This window comes from Ranitomeya imitator, chromosome 1 (genome assembly GCF_032444005.1).
Source record: "Ranitomeya imitator isolate aRanImi1 chromosome 1, aRanImi1.pri, whole genome shotgun sequence".
Lineage (NCBI taxonomy): Eukaryota > Metazoa > Chordata > Amphibia > Anura > Dendrobatidae > Ranitomeya > Ranitomeya imitator.
In genome coordinates, this window is record NC_091282.1 from 1,184,844,137 (window position 1) to 1,184,865,898 (window position 21,762).

At 44.0% G+C, this 21,762-nt stretch overlaps 1 protein-coding gene across 1 annotated transcript in view; it reads left to right on the forward strand.

Annotated features, from left to right (window-relative positions):
- The window catches only part of ABLIM2 (actin binding LIM protein family member 2), a 288,154-nt gene that overhangs the window by 126,552 nt on the left and 139,840 nt on the right, over positions 1 to 21,762 (forward strand). The window contains exons 5-7 of the mRNA XM_069744770.1: positions 6,679 to 6,805; positions 7,214 to 7,307; positions 16,957 to 17,044. Of these exons, the coding sequence (XP_069600871.1) occupies positions 6,679 to 6,805; positions 7,214 to 7,307; positions 16,957 to 17,044 (309 nt within the window). The remainder of the gene's footprint in view (positions 1 to 6,678; positions 6,806 to 7,213; positions 7,308 to 16,956; positions 17,045 to 21,762) is intronic.

Below are 21,762 nucleotides of genomic sequence, written 5' to 3' on the forward strand. Positions count from 1 at the left end.
GGAGTAGGTGAGTATAATTAGACAGCCCCAGCTCCCCCTCCCCTGCCGACCACTGGGTATGACTCGAGTATAGGGCGCTGGGGAACAGACGTGCAGCGACGGCACCAGGAGCAGGTAAGTATGACGGGGGCAGTGCGCGATATTCACCTGCTCCTCATTCCACCGTCGGCGCCGCTGTGTCTTCTGCAGTGACGCTCAGGTCAGAGGGCGCGGTGACGTGATTAGTGCGCGCCGCCCTCTTCCTGAACGTTGGCGCAGAGGATGGGAAGACACAGCGGCGGTCGGTGGTGGAACGGGAAAGGTGAGTATAGCAAGTGCTGGGGACCTGAGAGGTGAGTATGTGATTTTTTTATTTTTTTAATTGCAGCAGCAGCATATGGGGCAAATATCTGTATGGAGCATCTTATGGGGCCATGTGCAGCATTATATGGGGGCAAATATCTGTATGGGGCATCTTATGTGGCCATGTGCAGCATTATATGGGGGCAAATATCTGTATGGGGCATCTGTATGGGGCCATGTGCAGCATTATATGGGGGCAAATATCTGTATGGAGCATCTTATGGGGTCATAATCAACATTTGTGGAGCACTATACAGGGCAAATATCTGTATGGATCATCTTATGGGGCCATGTGCAGCATTATTTGGGGCAATTATCTGTATGGAGCATCTTATGGGGCCATAATCCACATTTGTGCAGCACTATATGGGGCATATTTTAATATGGAGCATCTTATGGAGCCATCATAAACTGTATGGAGCATTATATGGGGCGTATTTTGTATGGAGCATTATATGGGGCTCCTGATTCAATATGGATATTCAAAAACACTTAACCTACTGATGTCTCAATTAATTTTACTTTTATTGGTATATATTTTTATTTTTGACATTTACCAGTAGCTGCTGCATTTTCCATCCTAGGCTTATACTCAAGTCATTAAGTTTTCCCAGTTTTTTGTGGCAAAATTAGGGGGGTCGGCTTATACTGGGGTATAATATAGGATGTAACTCAGGATCAGTACAGGATCAGTAATGTAATGTATGTACACAGTGATTGCACCAGCAGAATAGTGAGTGCAGCTCTGGAGTATAATACAGGATGTAACTCAGGATCAGTACAGGATCAGTAATATAATGTATGTACACAGTGACTGCACCAGCAGACTAGTGAGTGCAGCTCTGGAGTATAATACAGAATGTAACTCAGGATCAGTAATGTAATGTATGTACACAGTGATTGCACCAGCAGACTAGTGAGTGCAGCTCTGAAGTATAATACAGGATGTAACTCAGGATCAGTAATGTAATGTATGTACATAGTGACTGCACCAGCAGAATAGTGAGTGCAGCTCTGGAGTATAATACAGAATGTAACTCAGGATCAGCACAGGATCAGTAATGTAATGTATGTACATAGTGACTGCACCAGCAGAATAGTGAGTAATGTATGTACCCAATGAGTGCAGCTCTGGATTTTTGGGTCTGGCGGGTTCAGACGAACAGTTAAAAAAGTTTGGGTTTGGGTACCCAGAACTGAACCCAGACCTGTACCTCATTCACTTAAGTGTGGGCCCAAACATCCAGTGTTTTCCACGCTGTCATGTACATGACAGCACAGCAAACACTGCTTCTGATAGGCGACAAAAACATTACTGCCGGTCAGACAACTGCGATTCCCACTCTGTCAAATGATAGCTTGAGCCTTCAGCTATGATCAGAGGTAGAAAGTTTACCTCCGGTCACTGGCATCAACTGATGGGACTTCTGCTGCCGCTAATAACAGCGAGAGCAGATGTGCTCTAAATAAATAATAAGGGAAAAAAAAACAGCGTGGGTTCTCCTGTATTTTTGATAACCAGCCAGGCAAAACTTACAGCTGTGGGGCTGCAACCCTCAGCTCTCCGCATTAGCAAGGTTGGTTGTCTAGAATAGAGGGGTCCACAAGCTGTTTTTTTTGTAATGATTTAAATAAATAATTTAAAAAAAACGGCAAAAGGCTTGTGGCTGATATTAATAGGCTGTTAAGCTCCATGGCTATTGACCCCTTCCCAGCATAATAGCTCCAGCTCACAGCTGTCTGCTTTCCCTTGGCTGGTTTCTAAAAATAGGGGGGACTCTCAAAAATGATGTGGGGTCCCCTCTACTTTTAATAACCAGCCAAAGTATTATTGGCATGGCTGTGGTAGAGCCAAGAAGTGCCAACAGCCTTAAAATGTGTTTATTTGCTGTGTTGCAGCCTTTTAACAAGCTTTGTTAGGCTGCCAAACCCGAACAGTAACATGGACATACAGTAAGAAGTCCGTGTTCGGGGTTCGTACACTCCAATCTTTACTGTTCGACTTCGCTCATCCCTGCCTGTAACGTTCTTCCACTACCAAATTTCCCAATCCATGTCTTTATGCACCTTGCTTTGTGATTTGGAGCACAATCATGGGAAACTGAAAAAAGACAAACATTTCTTAATTGCTCCTTTTTTAATTTTAGATTCCATAGAATATTAAAAGAACATTGGCTACAAAGGTGAAAATAGCTTTTGACTTAGTAAACTGCACCTAATTAACATAGCTCCACCACATCAGAAAAAAAATACATTGGATATGTCCGTCCCATATGCAACTATACTCATCATTGTAATTAAAAGCCTTTGCATCGCCACCTAATGGTAAAAAGTAGTACTGCAGCATTATTTTATTTTTTACAATCATTATTAATTAGGAAAAAATTAAAACCTGGCGCCCCTGTACAAGAAGTACTTCCAAATCATAACTTATATTTAAAATCTTATCATAAAGTAAGACAACGGTAGTACTTGTTGAATTATAGCACATCTTTACATTAGCCTCTTACTTATATTTAGCTTGTTGTAGTTTATGGCGCTTCTGTAAGTGGATACAGGGAACAAATGTTTGGTGCGTGCTGAGAAGCAGATGTGGAGTGAACTCAGAGCACAGTGGGTGGTTCACAGCAGAAGTCATTAAATCTTACATGCAGAGGCCACAGAGCCAGGGATGACTTGGTAAATACATAAAGTTAGGGAAGGACGCGTACTGTACACTGGGTGACACACTGCTCTGCAAGTCTGGCAGTTAATACAGCTATGTCAGTTCTTTAAAGAGTATGTTCACACTACGTAACAGTTCTTCCACAGCCACCCACACAGACGGACATACCCTAGACCTCATCTTCACCCGCCTCTGTTCCTTATCTAACCTCACAACCTCTCCCTTTCCCCTATCTGACCACCATCTACTCACCTTCTCATCCTTGTCCTCCTCACCCGCACTCCATGTCCAGCCACTACCACATCCTCCCAGAAACCTTGCACACCTAGACTTTCACAGTCTCTCAGACTCTCTCCTACCTCTGTCCTCCATATCTTCACTCCACGACACGGACAGCGCCACCGCTTTCTATAACTCCACCATCACATCAGCCATAGACTCAGGTGCCCCTCTCATGCATGGCAACGTGCGACAAATCAATAGGCAACCCTGGCATAACAACCTCACCAAAAAACTCCGACAAGCATCCAGGGTCGCGGAGCAGCGTTGGAAAAAAACACGCCTGCCAGACGACTTCACTGCTTTCAAACAAACTACACTTGCCTTCAAACTAGCCCTCACTTCTGCTAAACAGACCTATTTCACTAACCTTGTATCTTCACTATCCTACAACTCAAAACTATTCTGCTGATGCAGTCACTGTGTACATACATTACATTACTTATCCTGTACTGATCCTGAGTTATATCCTGTATTATACTCCAGAGCTGCACTCACTATTCTGCTGGTGCAGTCACTGTGTACATTCATTATATTACTGATCCTGTACTAATCCTGAGTTACATCCTGCATTATATTCCAGAGCTGCACTCGCTATTCTGCTGATGCAGTCACTGTGTACTTACATTACATTACTGATCCTGAGTTATATCCTGTATTATACCCCAGAGCTGCACTCACTATTCTGCAGGTGCAGTCACTGTGTACATACATTACATTACTGATCCTGTACTGATTCTGAGTTACATCCTGTATTATACCCCAGAGCTGCACTCACTATTCTGCTGGTGCAGTCACTGTGTACATACATTACATTACTGATCCTGAGTTACAGCCTGAATTATACCCCAGAGCTGCACTCACTATTTTGCTGGTGCAGTCACTGTGTACATTCATTATATTACTTATCCTGTACTGATCCTGAGTTACATCGTGTATTATACTCCAGAGCTGCACTCACTATTCTGCTGGTGCAGTCACTGTGTACATTCATTATATTACTGATCCTGTACTGATCCTGAGTTACATCCTGTATTATACCCCAGAGCTGCACTCACTATTCTGCTGGTGCAGTCACTGTGTACATACATTACATTACTGATCCTGAGTTATATCCTGTATTATACCCCAGAGCTGCACTCACTATTCTGCAGGTGCAATCACTGTGTACATACATTACATTACTGATCCTGAGTTACATCCTGTATTATACCCCAGAGCTGCACTCACTATTCTGCTGGTGCAGTCACTGTGTACATACATTACATTACTGATCCTGTATTGATCCTGAGTTACATCCTGTATTATACCCCAGAGCTGCATTCACTATCCTGCTGGTGCAGTCACTGTGTACATACATTACTGTACATTACTGATCCTGTACTGATCCTGAGTTACATCCTGTATTATGCTCCAGAGCTGCACTCACTATTCTGCTGGTGCAGTCACTGTGTACATACATTACATTACTGATCCTGTACTGATCCTGAGTTACATCCTGTATTATACCCCAGAGCTGCACTCACTATTCTGCTGGTGCAGTCACTGTGTACATACATTACATTACTGATCCTGAGTTACAGCCTGAATTATACCCCAGAGCTGCACTCACTATTCTGCTGGTGCAGTCACTGTGTACATTCATTATATTACTTATCCTGTACTGATCCTGAGTTACATCCTGTATTATACCCCAGAGCTGCACTCACTATTCTGCTGGTGCAGTCACTGTGTACATACATTACATTACTGATCCTGTATTGATCCTGAGTTACATCCTGTATTATACCCCAGAGCTGCATTCACTATCCTGCTGGTGCAGTCACTGTGTACATACATTACTGTACATTACTGATCCTGTACTGATCCTGAGTTACATCCTGTATTATGCTCCAGAGCTGCACTCACTATTCTGCTGGTGCAGTCACTGTGTACATACATTACATTACTGATCCTGTACTGATCCTGAGTTACATCCTGTATTATACCCCAGAGCTGCACTCACTATTCTGCTGGTGCAGTCACTGTGTACATACATTACATTACTGATCCTGAGTTACAGCCTGAATTATACCCCAGAGCTGCACTCACTATTCTGCTGGTGCAGTCACTGTGTACATTCATTATATTACTTATCCTGTACTGATCCTGAGTTACATCGTGTATTATACTCCAGAGCTGCACTCACTATTCTGCTGGTGCAGTCACTGTGTACATTCATTATATTACTGATCCTGTACTGATCCTGAGTTACATCCTGTATTATACCCCAGAGCTGCACTCACTATTCTGCTGGTGCAGTCACTGTGTACATACATTACATTACTGATCCTGAGTTATATCCTGTATTATACCCCAGAGCTGCACTCACTATTCTGCAGGTGCAATCACTGTGTACATACATTACATTACTGATCCTGAGTTACATCCTGTATTATACCCCAGAGCTGCACTCACTATTCTGCTGGTGCAGTCACTGTGTACATACATTACATTACTGATCCTGTATTGATCCTGAGTTACATCCTGTATTATACCCCAGAGCTGCATTCACTATCCTGCTGGTGCAGTCACTGTGTACATACATTACTGTACATTACTGATCCTGTACTGATCCTGAGTTACATCCTGTATTATGCTCCAGAGCTGCACTCACTATTCTGCTGGTGCAGTCACTGTGTACATACATTACATTACTGATCCTGTACTGATCCTGAGTTACATCCTGTATTATGCTCCAGAGCTGCACTCACTATTCTGCTGCTGCAGTCACTGTGTACATACATTACATTACTGATCCTGAGTTACATCCTGTATTATGCTCCAGAGCTGCACTCACTATTCTGCTGCTGCAGTCACTGTGTACATACATTACATTACTGATCCTGAGTTACATCCTGTATTATGCTCCAGAGCTGCACTCACTATTCTGCTGCTGCAGTCACTGTGTACATACATTACATTACTGATCCTGAGTTACATCCTGTATTATGCTCCAGAGCTGCACTCACTATTCTGCTGGTGCAGTCACTGTGTATATACATTACATTACTGATCCTGAGTTACATCCTGTATTATGCTCCAGAGCTGCACTCACTATTCTGCTGGTGCAGTCACTGTGTACATACATTACATTCCTGACCCTGTACTGATCTTAAGTTGTGTCCGGCCCATTTTTGGGGTTATGCATAAAATTATATCCAATTTGCCTCTTTTTCTATGACTTCTTGTGTCCCAATACACACAAAGGAAATAAACATGTGTAATTGCAATAATTTTCTGGGAGAAATCCTTCATTTCCTGGAATAATTTTATGAGTTCCAGCACTTTCGGCCCTGACTGTGTAGTGTTCTGTCCTTCAGCGTCACAATGTGATGTTTCTCACCATTTAGATTGCGGAGGCTGCGGTTTGGAAATAAAAAATGGTCAATCACTGGTTGCCTTGGAGAAACACTGGCACTTGGACTGTTTCAAATGCAAGACGTGCGGTGTCCATTTGAAGGCGGAATATATTAGCAAGTAAGTGGCTGTATCTTGTGTATATGGACTGTGTGACGGAGACACACATATAGACTATGGCCCAATATTACAGCAGGGTGGGTGATCGATTGTGGGTCCTAGTGAATCTAGGCTCCAGCAATGATCAAAGTGAGTCCGAATCCCGGAACCTGCCCCAATCCTGGAATAACTGGGCTTCAGCAGTGGTTTTCTCCAGCATAGCGGTTCTCTGATCAACCACTTCGGAGAGACATCTTCATACCCCTCATTGCCTAGATCAGTGGCGGTCCCATAGCGTGGTCCCCGCCAGTCATAAAGCAAAGGCATGTCATGGAGATCAGATGATAAAACCACTTAGTTGGGTTATATAGTCCCATATACAGATTGTATATAAAATATTAACCCTTGACATCCTGTTTTATCTTGCAGAGATGGGATCCCTTATTGTGAAATGGACTACCATGCTATGTTTGGCATCAAGTGTGACCACTGTGAGAAGTTCATCACTGGCCGGGTGCTGGAGGTAATCACACCACGCAGGAAATCTTATGTAATGCAACTTGGACTGATTGTAAATTATTATTGATTTTTCTCTCCATATTGTAAAGTTTACATCTCTGTACATGTATGCAGAAGTGATGACACCCTGTCCGTCTGTCACCTGATCCTCAGCGCTCAAGTGACTGAATGAATGGGACATCATTTCTTCCGGTCCCACCAACACTGGAGTATCGGAGATTTTCTACTACAGATCCCTTCTTTCTGCAGATTTTAAATAGTGGATGAAATCTTCTTGAAGCTACAGTATCGTGCAAAAGTTTTAGGCAGGTGTGGACAAATTACTGCTAAGTAAGAAAAGTAGTAACGTTTTCAAAAGCAGAAGTGTTAATAGTGTACTTCCATCAATTTACCAAGTGCGAAGAGAATGAGCAAAAGAGAAACCTAAATTACATCAATATTTTGTGCCTTCAAAAGAGCATCAAAGCAGGAATTCTTCTTGTTAGATGTGAACGTAGTTTTTGAAGGATCTCGGCAAGGAGGTTGTTCCAAACATCTTGAGGACCTAACCACAGATCTTCTGTGGATGAGAATCTTTCTGTATACAGAATCTTTCTGTATCTTCCTGTAATCCCAGACAGACTGGATGATGATGAGATCAGGGCTCCGTGGGGCCATATCATCATTTCCAGGTTTTTTTGTTATTCTTTACCTTGACGATGACATTGCCTGTACGTTTGAGGTTGTTGTCCTGCTGGAGAATAAATTTGGAGCCAATCAGACACCTCCCTGTTGGTATTGCATGATGGATAAGGATCTGCCTGTGGTTCTCAGCATTGAGGACACAAATAAATTGGCACCATTGAGAACCGTAGATGCAGTGGTCGGCCAAGGAAATTTAGTGTAGCTGATGAAATCGGGAGGTGTCCAGCAATGCCATCAGCTCAGAACTCGCAGGAAACCAGTGGGAACTGGCTACAGCCGTCTATTGTTCAAAGTAGTCTGTCTGGAAGTGGTCTTCATGGAAAAATTGTGACCAAAAACCATACGTTCCATGTGGAAACAAGGCAAAGTGACTCAGCTCTGCAGAAAAAATGGCAACTGGTGTTCTGGACTGATTGGCCAAAATATGAAGTATTTTGCTGTAACAGAAGGCATTTTTTTTTCCTGGAGAGCGGTACAATAATGAGTGTCTGCAAGCAACAATGAAGCATGGTGGAAGCTCCTTACAAGTTTGGGGCTACATTTCAAGAAATGAAGTTGGGGATTTGGTGAAGATTTATAATATCCTCCAATCTATGAAATGCAGGAGGATACTTATCAATCATGCAGTATTATCAGGGAAGCGCTTGATTGGCTCCAAATTTATTTCACAGCAAGACAACCACCCCAAACATACAGCAAATGTCATTAAGAAATATCTTCAGGGTAAAGAAGATCAAGGAGTCCTGGAAGTAATGATATGTCCGCCACAGAGCCCTGATCTCACATCATCCAGTCTGCCTGGGATTACATGAAGACACAGAAGGTTTTGTACAAGCCTCATCCACAGAAGATCTGTGGTTAGGTCTCTAAAACTTTGCAACAACCTCCTTGACGAGGTTTTTCAAAAACTGTGTGTAAGGATACCTAGACGAACTGATGATTCTATTTAGATTTTTCTTTTGTTCGTTCTCTTTGCCTTTTGTTAGTTGATAAATATAAGCTGTGAAAACAATTTTTGTAAGCATTCTTAAAAATTTTTGGCTCAATTCATTGCTTCATACAGAATTTTTTGACATGTTAAAAAGCGGTAAGATTTTCAAGCAAAAACCTCTGCTATTTTTCTATAGCATTTTTGCAATCTTTTAATTAGCGCTTAGTTCGGACAGGTTTCCTTAAGGATCTACTTCAAAGAATTGACATGCTCCTCATACTAACGTAAAACTGGATTTCCTCCCAAAAATAAAAAATAAGAGTTTTCCAAAAGTTTTGAAGAGGATTTTAGAGTGCATCTACTCCCAAAACCTCCTCAAAAAACTCTGTAACAACACAGCCCCAGGGTAGGTGCACACGACCCTTTCATCTTCATCTGGAAAAAAAATGTCTGATTATTCTGATCAGAGTTTGATCAGAGTGTCATCAGTGTTTCTCAGAAGTGGAGTAAAAAAAAAAACAGCTTTCCCCACCGTCTCCATTCTGTCAGTCCATGAAAATCAGACCACCCTTGTGTGGTTGAATATTTTCTACGGACCCCAAGACTTGCATTGCCGATTTTGATCCTACACTCACATCAAAATGCGACACATGTCCGATTTTTTCCTTGCACCACTTGGTCTGACAAAAAAATCGGACATGTGCACAGCCCCATAGAATCTCATGGGTACGAGCGCCATCCATGAAAATCATGAATAGCACTCATCCGATGTAATCGGGCCTGTGTGTGATCCCTTTGAGAGAGTGACTAATCGTGACCAAAGTGCTCAAGATCTGTGGCAGTTTCAACATATGGACCCCAGTGATTTCATAAATTTGGCATATTTACTCACTATGGGTGAATGTAGGAGTTCTGTAGAGGGTCAGCTTAGGGTACCCCATTTTTGACATTTTTAATTTTTTTTTAATGTCTTTTATTGATTTATTTTGGACTTTTTGAAGCCTTTTGTGTCTATATAAATTCTGCAGCCAAAAATGTGTAACTTAGGTTCCATTGTATTTTGAAAAACATCTCCACGCCACGTGTCACCCCCAAGACATGGCGGGAAGTGACACGTAATAAAAAGAAATCCTTTATTTCACATTACTCCCTGTCACATGGAGAGTTACAAACCATCCGCTCTTAGGAACCAGTCCTGAAATTCGGCCATCTGCACCGCAGAGCATGCAGAGGATTAGTTATTAATGAATTTGTGTGTAAGATGTGGCGACTGTGGTAAATGACAGGGTCTTCTCTCTGTGCAGCCTGTTGGCAGATGAATCGGTAACGACTGACAATACAGACAATACAGATTTTTTTGTTTGTTTGTTTATTGCTTTATACAAAAGTGCTAAAAAATGGAAAATGTAAATCTATGGTAATAGGAATCCCACTAATTATCTGATTAAGGGGGTTACAGCAAAGAGGAACTGGTACTGCAAGTCTCTACTATGCACCCTTTACGGCCACTACACAATGTATTGAGCTGGGTCCCCTTCCATCATCCAATCAAAGTGCTTGTTGGTATCCAAACTCAGACTAATCTGATATAAAAGTACCAGAGAACCCCTTTAAAATCTTATTCTTCCGCTTTGCTATAGTATATAGACCGTAAACAACATTCAGTGTTGTCATACTAAGGACAAATACCCATTTCATATTTAAGCCAAGAATTAACATAATTGACTCTTAAAGAGAATCTGTCAACAGGTTTTTGCAAACTCTTCTGAGAACAGCATAATGTAGTAAAAGAGATCCCGATTCCAGCGATGTATCACTTAGTTTACTGGGTGCAGCAGTTGTGACACAATCAGAGGGTTTAGGTGTAGCATGTAGCGGAGCTCAGAAAGCTAGCCTGTTATGATTAGGCAATTCAGTACCACAGTGAACATAGAGGTCAGAGCACATACAGTGATCTGACAATAATCCAAAAACATAGAACGAGCTCTGAGACGTGGGAACTCTGTTGACCGCAATCCCTAATCCTATCCAATAACAGTAGAGGCAGCCGTGGATTGCGCCTAACGCTGCCTATGCAACTCGGCACAGCCTGAGAAACTAGCTAGCCTGAAGATAGAAAATAAGCCTACCTTGCCTCAGAGAAATACCCCAAAGGAAAAGGCAGCCCCCCACATATAATGACTGTGAGTAAGATGAAAAGACAAACGTAGAGATGAAATAGATTTAGCAAAGTGAGGCCCGACTTTCTGAACAGAGCGAGGATAGGAAAGGTAACTTTGCGGTCAACACAAAACCCTAAAAACCACGCAAAGGGGGCAAAAAGACCCTCCGTACCGAACTAACGGCAAGGAGGTACACCCTCTGCGTCCCAGAGCTTCCAGCAAAACAAATAGATAAGCTGGACAGAAGAAAAGCAAACAAAATAGCAAAGGAAAACTTAGCTATGCAGAGCAGCAGGCCACAGGAACGATCCAGGAGGAAAACAAGTCCAATACTGGAACATTAACAGGAAGCCAGGATCAAAGCACTAGGTGGAGTTAAGTAGAGCAGCACCTAACAACCTCACCACATCACCTGAGGGAGGAAACTCAGAAGCCGCAGTACCACTTCCCTCCACCAACGGAAGCTTACAGAGAGAATCAGCCAAAGTACCACTTGTGACCACAGGAGGGAGCTCTGCCACATAATTCACAACAGTACATCCCCCTTGAGGAGGGGTCACCGAACCCTCACTATCGCCCCCAGGCCGACCAGGATGAGCCACATGAAAGGCACGAACAAGATCGGGAGCATGGACATCAGAGGCAAAGACCCAGGAATTATCTTCCTGAGCATAACCCTTCCACTTAACCAGATACTGGAGTTTCCGTCTTGAAACACGAGAATCCAAAATCTTCTCCACAATATACTCCAACTCCCCCTCCACCAAAACCGGGGCAGGAGGATCAACAGATGGAACCATAGGTGCCACGTATCTCCGCAACAATGACCTATGGAATACGTTATGTATGGAAAAAGAATCTGGAAGGGTCAGACGAAAAGACACAGGATTAAGAACCTCAGAAATCCTATACAGACCAATGAAACGAGGTTTAAACTTAGGAGAGGAAACCTTCATAGGAATATGACGAGAAGATAACCAAACCAAATCCCCAACACGAAGTCGGGGACCCACACAGCGTCTGCGATTAGCGAAACGTTGAGCCTTCTCCTGGGACAAAGTCAAATTGTCCACTACATGAGTCCAAATCTGCTGCAACCTGTCCACCACAGTATCCACACCAGGACAGTCCGAAGACTCAACCTGCCCTGAAGAGAAACGAGGATGGAACCCAGAGTTGCAGAAAAACGGCGAAACCAAGGTAGCCGAGCTGGCCCGATTATTAAGGGCGAACTCAGCCAAAGGCAAAAAGGACACCCAGTCATCCTGATCAGCAGAAACAAAGCATCCCCGATATGTTTCCAAGGTCTGATTGGTTCGTTCGGTCTGGCCATTAGTCTGAGGATGGAAAGCCGAGGAAAATAGACAAGTCAATGCCCATCCTACCACAAAAAGCTCGCCAAAACCTCGAAACAAACTGGGAACCTCTGTCAGAAACGATATTCTCTGGAATGCCATGTAAACGAACCACATGCTGGAAGAACAATGGCACCAAATCAGAGGAGGAAGGCAATTTAGACAAGGGTACCAAATGGACCATCTTAGAAAAGCGATCACAGACCACCCAAATGACTGACATATTTTGAGAAACGGGAAGATCTGAAATAAAATCCATAGAGATATGTGTCCAAGGCCTCTTCGGGACTGACAAGGGCAAAAGCAACCCACTGGCACGAGAACAGCAGGGCTTAGCCCGAGCACAAATCCCACAGGACTGCACAAAAGTACGCACATCCCGCGACAGAGATGGCCACCAAAAGGATCTAGCCACTAACTCTCTGGTACCAAAGATTCCAGGATGACCAGCCAAGACCGAACAATGAACCTCAGAGATAACTTTATTCGTCCACCTATCAGGGACAAACAGTTTCTCCGCTGGACAACGATCAGGTTTATTAGCCTGAAATTTTTGCAGCACTCGCCGCAAATCAGGGGAGATGGCAGACACAATTACTCCCTCTTTGAGGATACCCGCCGGCTCAGATACACCCGGAGAGTCGGGCACAAAACTCCTAGACAGAGCATCCGCCTTCACATTTTTAGAGCCCGGAAGGTATGAAATCACAAAGTCAAAACGGGCAAAAAACAACGACCAACGAGCTTGTCTAGGATTCAACCGCTTGGCGGACTCGAGATAAGTCAAGTTCTTATGATCAGTCAAGACCACCACGCGATGCTTAGCTCCTTCAAGCCAATGACGCCACTCCTTGAATGCCCACTTCATGGCCAGCAACTCTCGGTTGCCCACATCATAATTTCGCTCAGCAGGCGAAAACTTCCTGGAAAAGAAGGCTCACGGTTTCATCACTGAGCAATCAGAACCTCTCTGCGACAAAACAGCCCCTGCTCCAATCTCAGAAGCATCAACCTCGACCTGGAACGGAAGCGAAACATCTGGTTGACACAACACAGGGGCAGAAGAAAAACGACGCTTCAACTCTTGAAAAGCTTCCACAGCAGCAGAAGACCAATTGACCACATCAGCACCCTTCTTGGTCAAATCGGTCAATGGTTTAGCAATACTAGAAAAATTGCAGATGAAGCGACGATAAAAATTAGCAAAGCCCAGGAACTTTTGCAGACTTTTCAGAGATGTCGGCTGAGTCCAATCATGGATGGCTTGGACCTTAACAGGGTCCATCTCGATAGTAGAAGGGGAAAAGATGAACCCCAAAAATGAAACCTTCTGAACACCAAAGAGACACTTTGATCCCTTCACAAACAAAGAATTAGCATGCAGGACCTGAAAAACCGTTCTGACCTGCTTCACATGAGACTCCCAATCATCCGAGAAGATCAAAATGTCATCCAAGTACACAATCAGGAATTTATCCAGGTACTCTCGGAAGATGTCATGCATAAAGGACTGAAACACTGATGGAGCATTGGCAAGTCCGAATGGCATTACTAGATACTCAAAATGACCCTCGGGCGTATTAAATGCAGTTTTCCATTCATCGCCTCGCTTAATTCGCACAAGATTATACGCACCACGAAGATCTATCTTGGTGAACCAACTAGCCCCCTTAATCCGAGCAAACAAATCAGATAACAACGGCAAGGGGTACTGAAATTTAACCGTGATCTTATTTAGAAGGCGGTAATCTATACAAGGTCTCAGCGAACCATCCTTCTTGGCTACAAAAAAGAACCCTGCTCCTAATGGCGACGATGACGGGCGAATATGCCCCTTCTCCAGGGACTCCTTCACATAACTGCGCATAGCGGCGTGCTCAGGCACAGATAAATTAAACAATCGGCCTTTTGGGAACTTACTACCAGGAATCAAATTGATAGCACAATCACAATTCCTATGCGGAGGTAGGGCATCGGACTTGGGCTCATCAAATACATCCCGGTAATCAGACAAGAACTCTGGAACCTCAGAAGGGGTGGATGACGAAATTGACAGAAATGGAACATCACCATGTACCCCCTGACAACCCCAGCTGGACACCGACATGGATTTCCAATCTAATACTGGATTATGGACTTGTAGCCATGGCAACCCCAACACGACCACATCATGCAGATTATGCAACACCAGAAAGCGAATAACCTCCTGATGTGCAGGAGCCATGCACATGGTCAGCTGGGTCCAGTACTGAGGCTTATTCTTGGCCAAAGGCGTAGCATCAATTCCTCTCAATGGAATAGGACACTGCAAGGGCTCCAAGAAAAACCCACAATGCTTAGCATACTCCAAGTCCATCAAATTCAGGGCAGCGCCTAAATCCACAAATGCCATGACAGAATACGATGACAAAGAGCAGATCAAGGTAACGGACAGAAGAAATTTTGACTGTACTGTACCAATGGTGGCAAACCTAGCGAACCGCTTAGTGCGCTTAGGACAATCAGAGATAGCATGAGTGGAATCACCACAGTAGAAACACAGCCCATTCAGACGTCTGTGTTCTTGCCGTTCAACTCTGGTCAAAGTCCTATCGCACTGCATAGGCTCAGGTTTAAGCTCAGATAATACCGCCAAATGGTGCACAGATTTACGCTCACGCAAGCGTCGACCAATCTGAATGGCCAAAGACATAGACTCATTCAAACCAGCAGGCATAGGAAATCCCACCATGACATCCTTAAGGGCTTCAGAGAGACCCTTTCTGAACATAGCTGCCAGCGCAGATTCATTCCATTGAGTGAGCACGGACCACTTTCTAAATTTCTGACAATATAACTCTATCTCATCCTGACCCTGACAAAGAGCCAGCAAATTTTTTTCTGCCTGATCCACAGAATTAGGCTCATCGTACAGCAATCCGAGTGCCAGGAAAAACGCATCGATATTACTTAATGCAGGATCTCCTGGCGCAAGAGAAAATGCCCAGTCCTGAGGGTCGCCACGCAAAAAAGAAATAATGATCAAAACCTGTTGAACTGGATCACCAGAGGAGCGAGGTTTCAAGGCCAGAAATAGTTTACAATTATTTTTGAAACTCAGAAACTTAGTTCTATCACCAAAAAACAAATCAGGAATAGGAATTCTTGGTTCTAACATAGATTTCTGATCAATAGTGTCTTGAATCTTTTGTACTCTTGCCGAGAGCTGATCCACACATGAAGACAGACTTCTAATGTCCATTGCTACACCTGTGTCCTGAACCACCCAAATGTCTAGGGGAAAAAAAAGGCAAAACACAGTGCAGAGAAAAAAAAATGGTCTCAGAACTTCTTTTTTCCCTCTATTGAGAATCATTAGTACTTGGGCTTCCTGTACTGTTATGATTAGGCAATTCAGTACCACAGTGAACATAGAGGTCAGAGCACATACAGTGATCTGACAATAATCCAAAAACATAGAACGAGCTCTGAGACGTGGGAACTCTGTTGACCGCAATCCCTAATCCTATCCAACAACACTAGAGGCAGCCGTGGATTGCGCCTAACGCTCCCTATGCAACTCGGCACAGCCTGAGAAACTAGCTAGCCTGAAGATAGAAAATAAGCCTACCTTGCCTCAGAGAAATACCCCAAAGGAAAAGGCAGCCCCCCACATATAATGACTGTGAGTAAGATGAAAAGACAAACGTAGAGATGAAATAGATTTAGCAAAGTGAGGCCCGACTTTCTGAACAGAGCGAGGATAGGAAAGGTAACTTTGCGGTCAACACAAAACCCTAAAAACCACGCAAAGGGGGCAAAAAGACCCTCCGTACCGACTAACGGCACGGAGGTACACCCTCTGCGTCCCAGAGCTTCCAGCAAAACAAATAGATAAGCTGGACAGAAGAAAAGCAAACAAAATAGCAAAGGAAAACTTAGCTATGCAGAGCAGCAGGCCACAGGAACGATCCAGGAGGAAAACAAGTCCAATACTGGAACATTGACAGGAAGCCAGGATCAAAGCACTAGGTGGAGTTAAGTAGAGCAGCACCTAACGACCTCACCACATCACCTGAGGGAGGAAACTCAGAAGCCGCAGTACCACTTCCCTCCACCAACGGAAGCTTACAGAGAGAATCAGCCGAAGTACCACTTGTGACCACAGGAGGGAGCTCTGCCACAGAATTCACAACACTAGCCCCACCCACACCACTTTATGTGATAGCTGCTAATCAGTGCTGGGGCGTGGTTGGACTAGCAGGCACGAGAGCAACTAGTCTGACAGTGAAAAAACTCTTCTCATATTGAAACAACAACGCACAGCCTAGTAAGTGACACATCGTTGAAATCAGTGTCTCAGCCCCTACATCATACTGCCCTTAGATTACATAGAAAACACCTGCTGACAGATTCCCTCTAAGTCTAGAAAAAATCTCTTCTAATAATCTTCTGGCACATCCAGATGGTCTATATAAAAAATACGGTGAATTGAGTTGTGGAGAGAAACCCATTGTAAGAAATCTTATTCCTTACTTGTAGGCCGGGGAGAAACATTATCATCCCACATGTGCGCGCTGTGTCCGTTGCAACCAGATGTTTGCCGAGGGGGAGGAGATGTACCTTCAAGGTGAGCTTTCTGTTACCCTATACCACCATGAGGTTTCATGTCATACTCTACAGACTTCAGGAAGGGTCCTACAGGACTGTATTAAGGTGCTTTTACACTGCACGATTACCATGGACGAGTGCTCATTTCACGATAATTGTGCAGTCTCGGCAGGCTGGCAATCACCAGACGAACAATCAAAACGTTGGTTGAAATTATCTTTTGGTTTTCACAAGAGATCGTCTTTGTCGCTAGCACATCATCCTGTGTAAACATGTGCTGCCGAGAACAATGGCAGCCCATCTACTACATATCGTTCAGTGCGAATCTGCCTATGTAACTGGCTATTAAAGTTTGTGGATCTCAGAACTCTTTTCCGTTGGCTCATACGGGGGAAAAGAAGGATCTGACATGTTCACTCCTTTGTTCCTACATCAAAGAAGTTGTCCTCGCCGCATTATTACAGACATGCTTGATCAGCTTAGATGGAAGGAATACTGTAGATTTTGGCTGATGGAATATTCAGACACCTACTGCCTAAAGTGTGTGGCCAGTTTGAGGCAGCCCCTTCTTCCCACCCACTCTGGGTTGTCTTGGTACTTTGGTACCTCCTTTATTGTGATGCTGTTGAGATGGTTCTCCTCAGTCACTGCATACTGCTGTGTGACATCTGCAGGATCCATATAATTCCTGTCCATAAGGCGAGCTTGTGGGTTATCAGTAGGTAGAGGGAAGTAAGTTGCTTTCCGATAACTCCGAATGTGGTGTATTTCCCTTGAGAACAAACAATCAGGCATATTGACATGGATTAGCCTTATCCTTCTTTACCTGACATCTCCTGTCTAGGAAAATAACACATTAAAGGGCTGGCTTCATGGGTTTACCTCAACAGAGAGGAGTTAGAAGACCGCAGCTTCTAATTTCTCCTACCCCTGCACTGATTAGAAGCGTTTCAATTTCATATTAAATGGTGTAAGTTTCTTTTTGCAGTGCAGGGGTTAATCTGCTCAGTTGAGAGCTGGAAGCTTTCCTGCATTAAGGCTCTTAGATGTTCACTGTTAGCCACTTCCATCTCCTATATAATCTGGGCCCTGGCAAGCATTCATTGTCAGAGTTAGCATATGCTACATGGCTGGTGGTTGTTGTTGGTTGTTATTGGAAAAGACATTTGGTGGATTTTTCTGTGACTGTTGCTAGGTTTTGAGTGTGTGATAATTGCCTTTCTTCTCCTACTTTGGTTTATCCCCATCTTCCACTCCCCGATGCATTTCTTTTGTTTGTTTGAGTGTATTTGTATGTTTGGTATTTTTCTTTATCCCTGTTCATTTTACCTTGTTAGTCTGGTTGGTGTATTACGGTATAATACTACTCCCCTCTTCCCTGGGTGGGGGAATGGTACAGACTGAGGGCGGATTCAGGAGCTAAGGCAAGGTATGTGGCCCCAGCATCTTCACCATCAGAAGTAATCTGGGGAAAACGGCGAGCTAGGGCCGCCCCTAGCATTAGGGACAGGGAAGGAGCCCATGATTCCGAGACACCCGACAACAGAGTCGTGACAGCTGGCCACTGCTACCAAATTTTTTATGAATGTGACCAATTTAAGTAAAACTTCTGTGACGCCCAGGAGACCGGGATACCCAGCACCGGACCAATGGGGTCTGTCTCTTGAGGGGGATGTCACAGGTGGCTTGACCCGGTGCTGTGGCCTCAGGCAATGCACAGTGTAAGGGGTATCGTGAGGCGACAGGCACTTACTTGATCAGCAGCAGATTCTCCCAGCGGTGACGATCCCGATCCTGGATAGATGGCTATTGTCCAAATGAAAGACTGAGGCACTGAAACGTTTAACCAGTTTACTTTAACATAAAAGGATTTACAACCAGTCCTGTCACCGGAGTCTGTGTGGGAACTCTGAGTTACTTTGACCCTGCCGGGGTCTTCGCCTCTTATTGTGCGCAATTTCTGTGTGGCCCTGCTGCTGTATGTGAACTGGCTGCCGGCCCAATCTGTCCCCTCCAGGTCCTGGTTCGACGGGCAACCCGAGTCCTTTTATCGGCTTACCCCCTCCGGGAGTACCGCTGAACTCTGTGTCTGTTGCTGCGTCCGGCCCTAGTGAAGCTGATATCACCTCACGTTTTTCCGGTTGCTGTATTATATATAATGAATACAGCCGCGGATCCGGTATCCGTCTTTGCGCCTGTTCTGGGTAGTGATTAATGCTACCCGGTTCTCACAATGTCCCTTTTCTCTGTCCCTCTTATCCTCAGGCTGGTGATTTGGGCCTGGAAACCGTTATAGGGCTGTTAGAATTTCAGCTGTATGACCTCTCACTATCAGCTCCTTAGCCCAACTGCCATTTCTTCTCTCAGACCAGAATGGATTAAGGGGAGTCTCTGGAGCTCCCCCTTCGGGCCGGAGGTGGTAGTGCAGTTTTGCTATCTTAATATTTGTGTTTAGTGTCAGTAACTATTTTTGTGGCAAATACCCCTAGGGGTGCCACATTCCCCCTTAGTTAAGAACAGTACTCCGGGACTGTGGGACGATAACATTTTGAAATAACAATTAATATGTACAGAGTCTTAAAAGTGAAAAGTTACAAAAACCACTCAAGGAAACAAAAATAGAGTTCTGTAAAAAGTCACTTCAAATAGCGTCCATTAATACAGTTCTACCCTTGAAGGTACTCAATAGAAAGTCTAAAGAAAGTTCAAAAAGAGCAAAAAGCAAAGTTCAAAAAGCAGTCTTTCCTGAGCTTTGATTTAGTGCCTCCGGGCTGATAACAAGTTCAAGAATATGCAAGAAGTTCATACAGACAAGTCTCTGTAGGTACTGGGCTTAAACGTTGCAGACTGATAACAATGACTATACTACATTTTCTGTTTAACTATATATGGCATAACATATATACAATTCACATTATGAGCTTTATAGTTGGTAATCTGCATACCTGGCCGGTAATTGGCCCTGGGTACTACGCTGTGATCTACGTAATAGCGGTATCTCTTCATGTGGTGTACTACTGTCTACTGCGGATGTAGTATCTGCCCGCTCTGCTAAAGATAATTCCATGACTATGGAGTTGGCAAGTCCACCGTGAATGAGATTACTCTGATCAGGAATCTGTTCTTCCTGGCCTGGAACCTCCTGTAGTACGGGGTCAGCCTCTTCCTGTCTTGGGACTTCTGGTATTGGGTTCGGTGTTGGGTAAAAGGCCACCATGGGAACCACTACTGCACCATGGTATGTTAGTAGGGTTTTGGGAAAGTCTCCTCTACAGGTGTGATACATTTCCTCTTCTTTTTCCTTTACTGGTTGAACCTGTATGGGTTGAATAACTTCTGGTTCTGGCTGGACAACTTCTGGCTCTTTCAATGCTTCCGGACACAATTTAAGATTGTCTCTTGACACTAGTACAGATGTTAAGCCTCCGTTTTTGCTAATGAGACACATTTTAGGATTATCCATTCTTGTTGGTAAAACTGTGTAGGGTACGGCTTCCCACTGATTGTCTAGTTTATTGGTTCGACGATTTCTCTTGAGCACTTGGTCACCCGGTCTTAATGGGGTCGCTAGAGCATTCTGGTTGAAAGTTCGCTCTTGTCTTTCTCTAGTTTGCTGAAGGCTTCTTTCCACACTCTCTTGCACTTGGCGATACTGCTTTTGCCGTATGATATCCCAATTGGAGTCTTGAACTTCTGCGTCTGGTTTCAGAATTCCCATTTCTAGATCGATTGGTAATTGGCCGGGTCTTGCACGCATAAGGTAAGCTGGGGTGCAGTTGGTGGAGCTTACCGGGACATGATTATATAGATCTACCAAGTCAGGCAATTTCTCTGGCCATTGATTCCTTTCTGTCTCAGGTAAAGTCTTTAGTAGGTCTATTATAATATGGTTCATCTTCTCGTATAAGCCGTTTGTTTGTGGATGATAGGCCGTCGTCCGGATCTTTTTGCAACCATACATATTACAGAATTCTTTGAAGATCTCTGATTCAAAGGCTGTACCTTGGTCGGTGAGAACCTGTTCCGGATATCCATGGGGTCTACAAAAGTACGTTTGGAACGCTTTGGCTGCTGTTTTTGCTGTCAGATCTTTTACGGGTACTACTACCAAGAAGCGTGAATAATGGTCCACGATGGTCAAGGCATAGACATAGCCGGACCGGCTTGGTATTAACTTCACGTGGTCTATGGCTACAAGTTCAAGTGGTTGTTTGGTGATTATGGGCTGCAGTGGTGCTCTTTGGTTCTTTTGATCGTTTCTTCTGAGGTTGCACGGGCCACAATTTCTGCACCACTGTTCGATTGATTTTCTCATCCCGACCCAATAAAATCTTTCTCTTAGAAGTACTTCTAACTTTTTCCAACCAAAGTGAGCAGCACCATTATGGTAAGCTTCGAGGACCATCTTGACATCTTGTTTAGGCACAATAATCTGCCAAACCAATTCATGTGTTTTCGGATTGGTGTACCTTCTACAGAGCTTCCCTTGATACAGGAACATTTTGCCTCTCTCTTTCCAGAGTTGATGCGTCTCTTCTGGGGCATCCTCATCGGGATATGCACTTTGCTCAGTTAACAGTTCCTTCACCAACTTCACAGCCGGATTGCTGTCTTGGGTGTCAGCCCATCTATGGTGTGCTAACGGATTAAAATTCACCTCCTGTTGTTTCTGATAGGTACTTGACTGATGATGTTTTGCCTTGGGATGATGGAAGGCTGGTAGTTCAATTTCTTCAA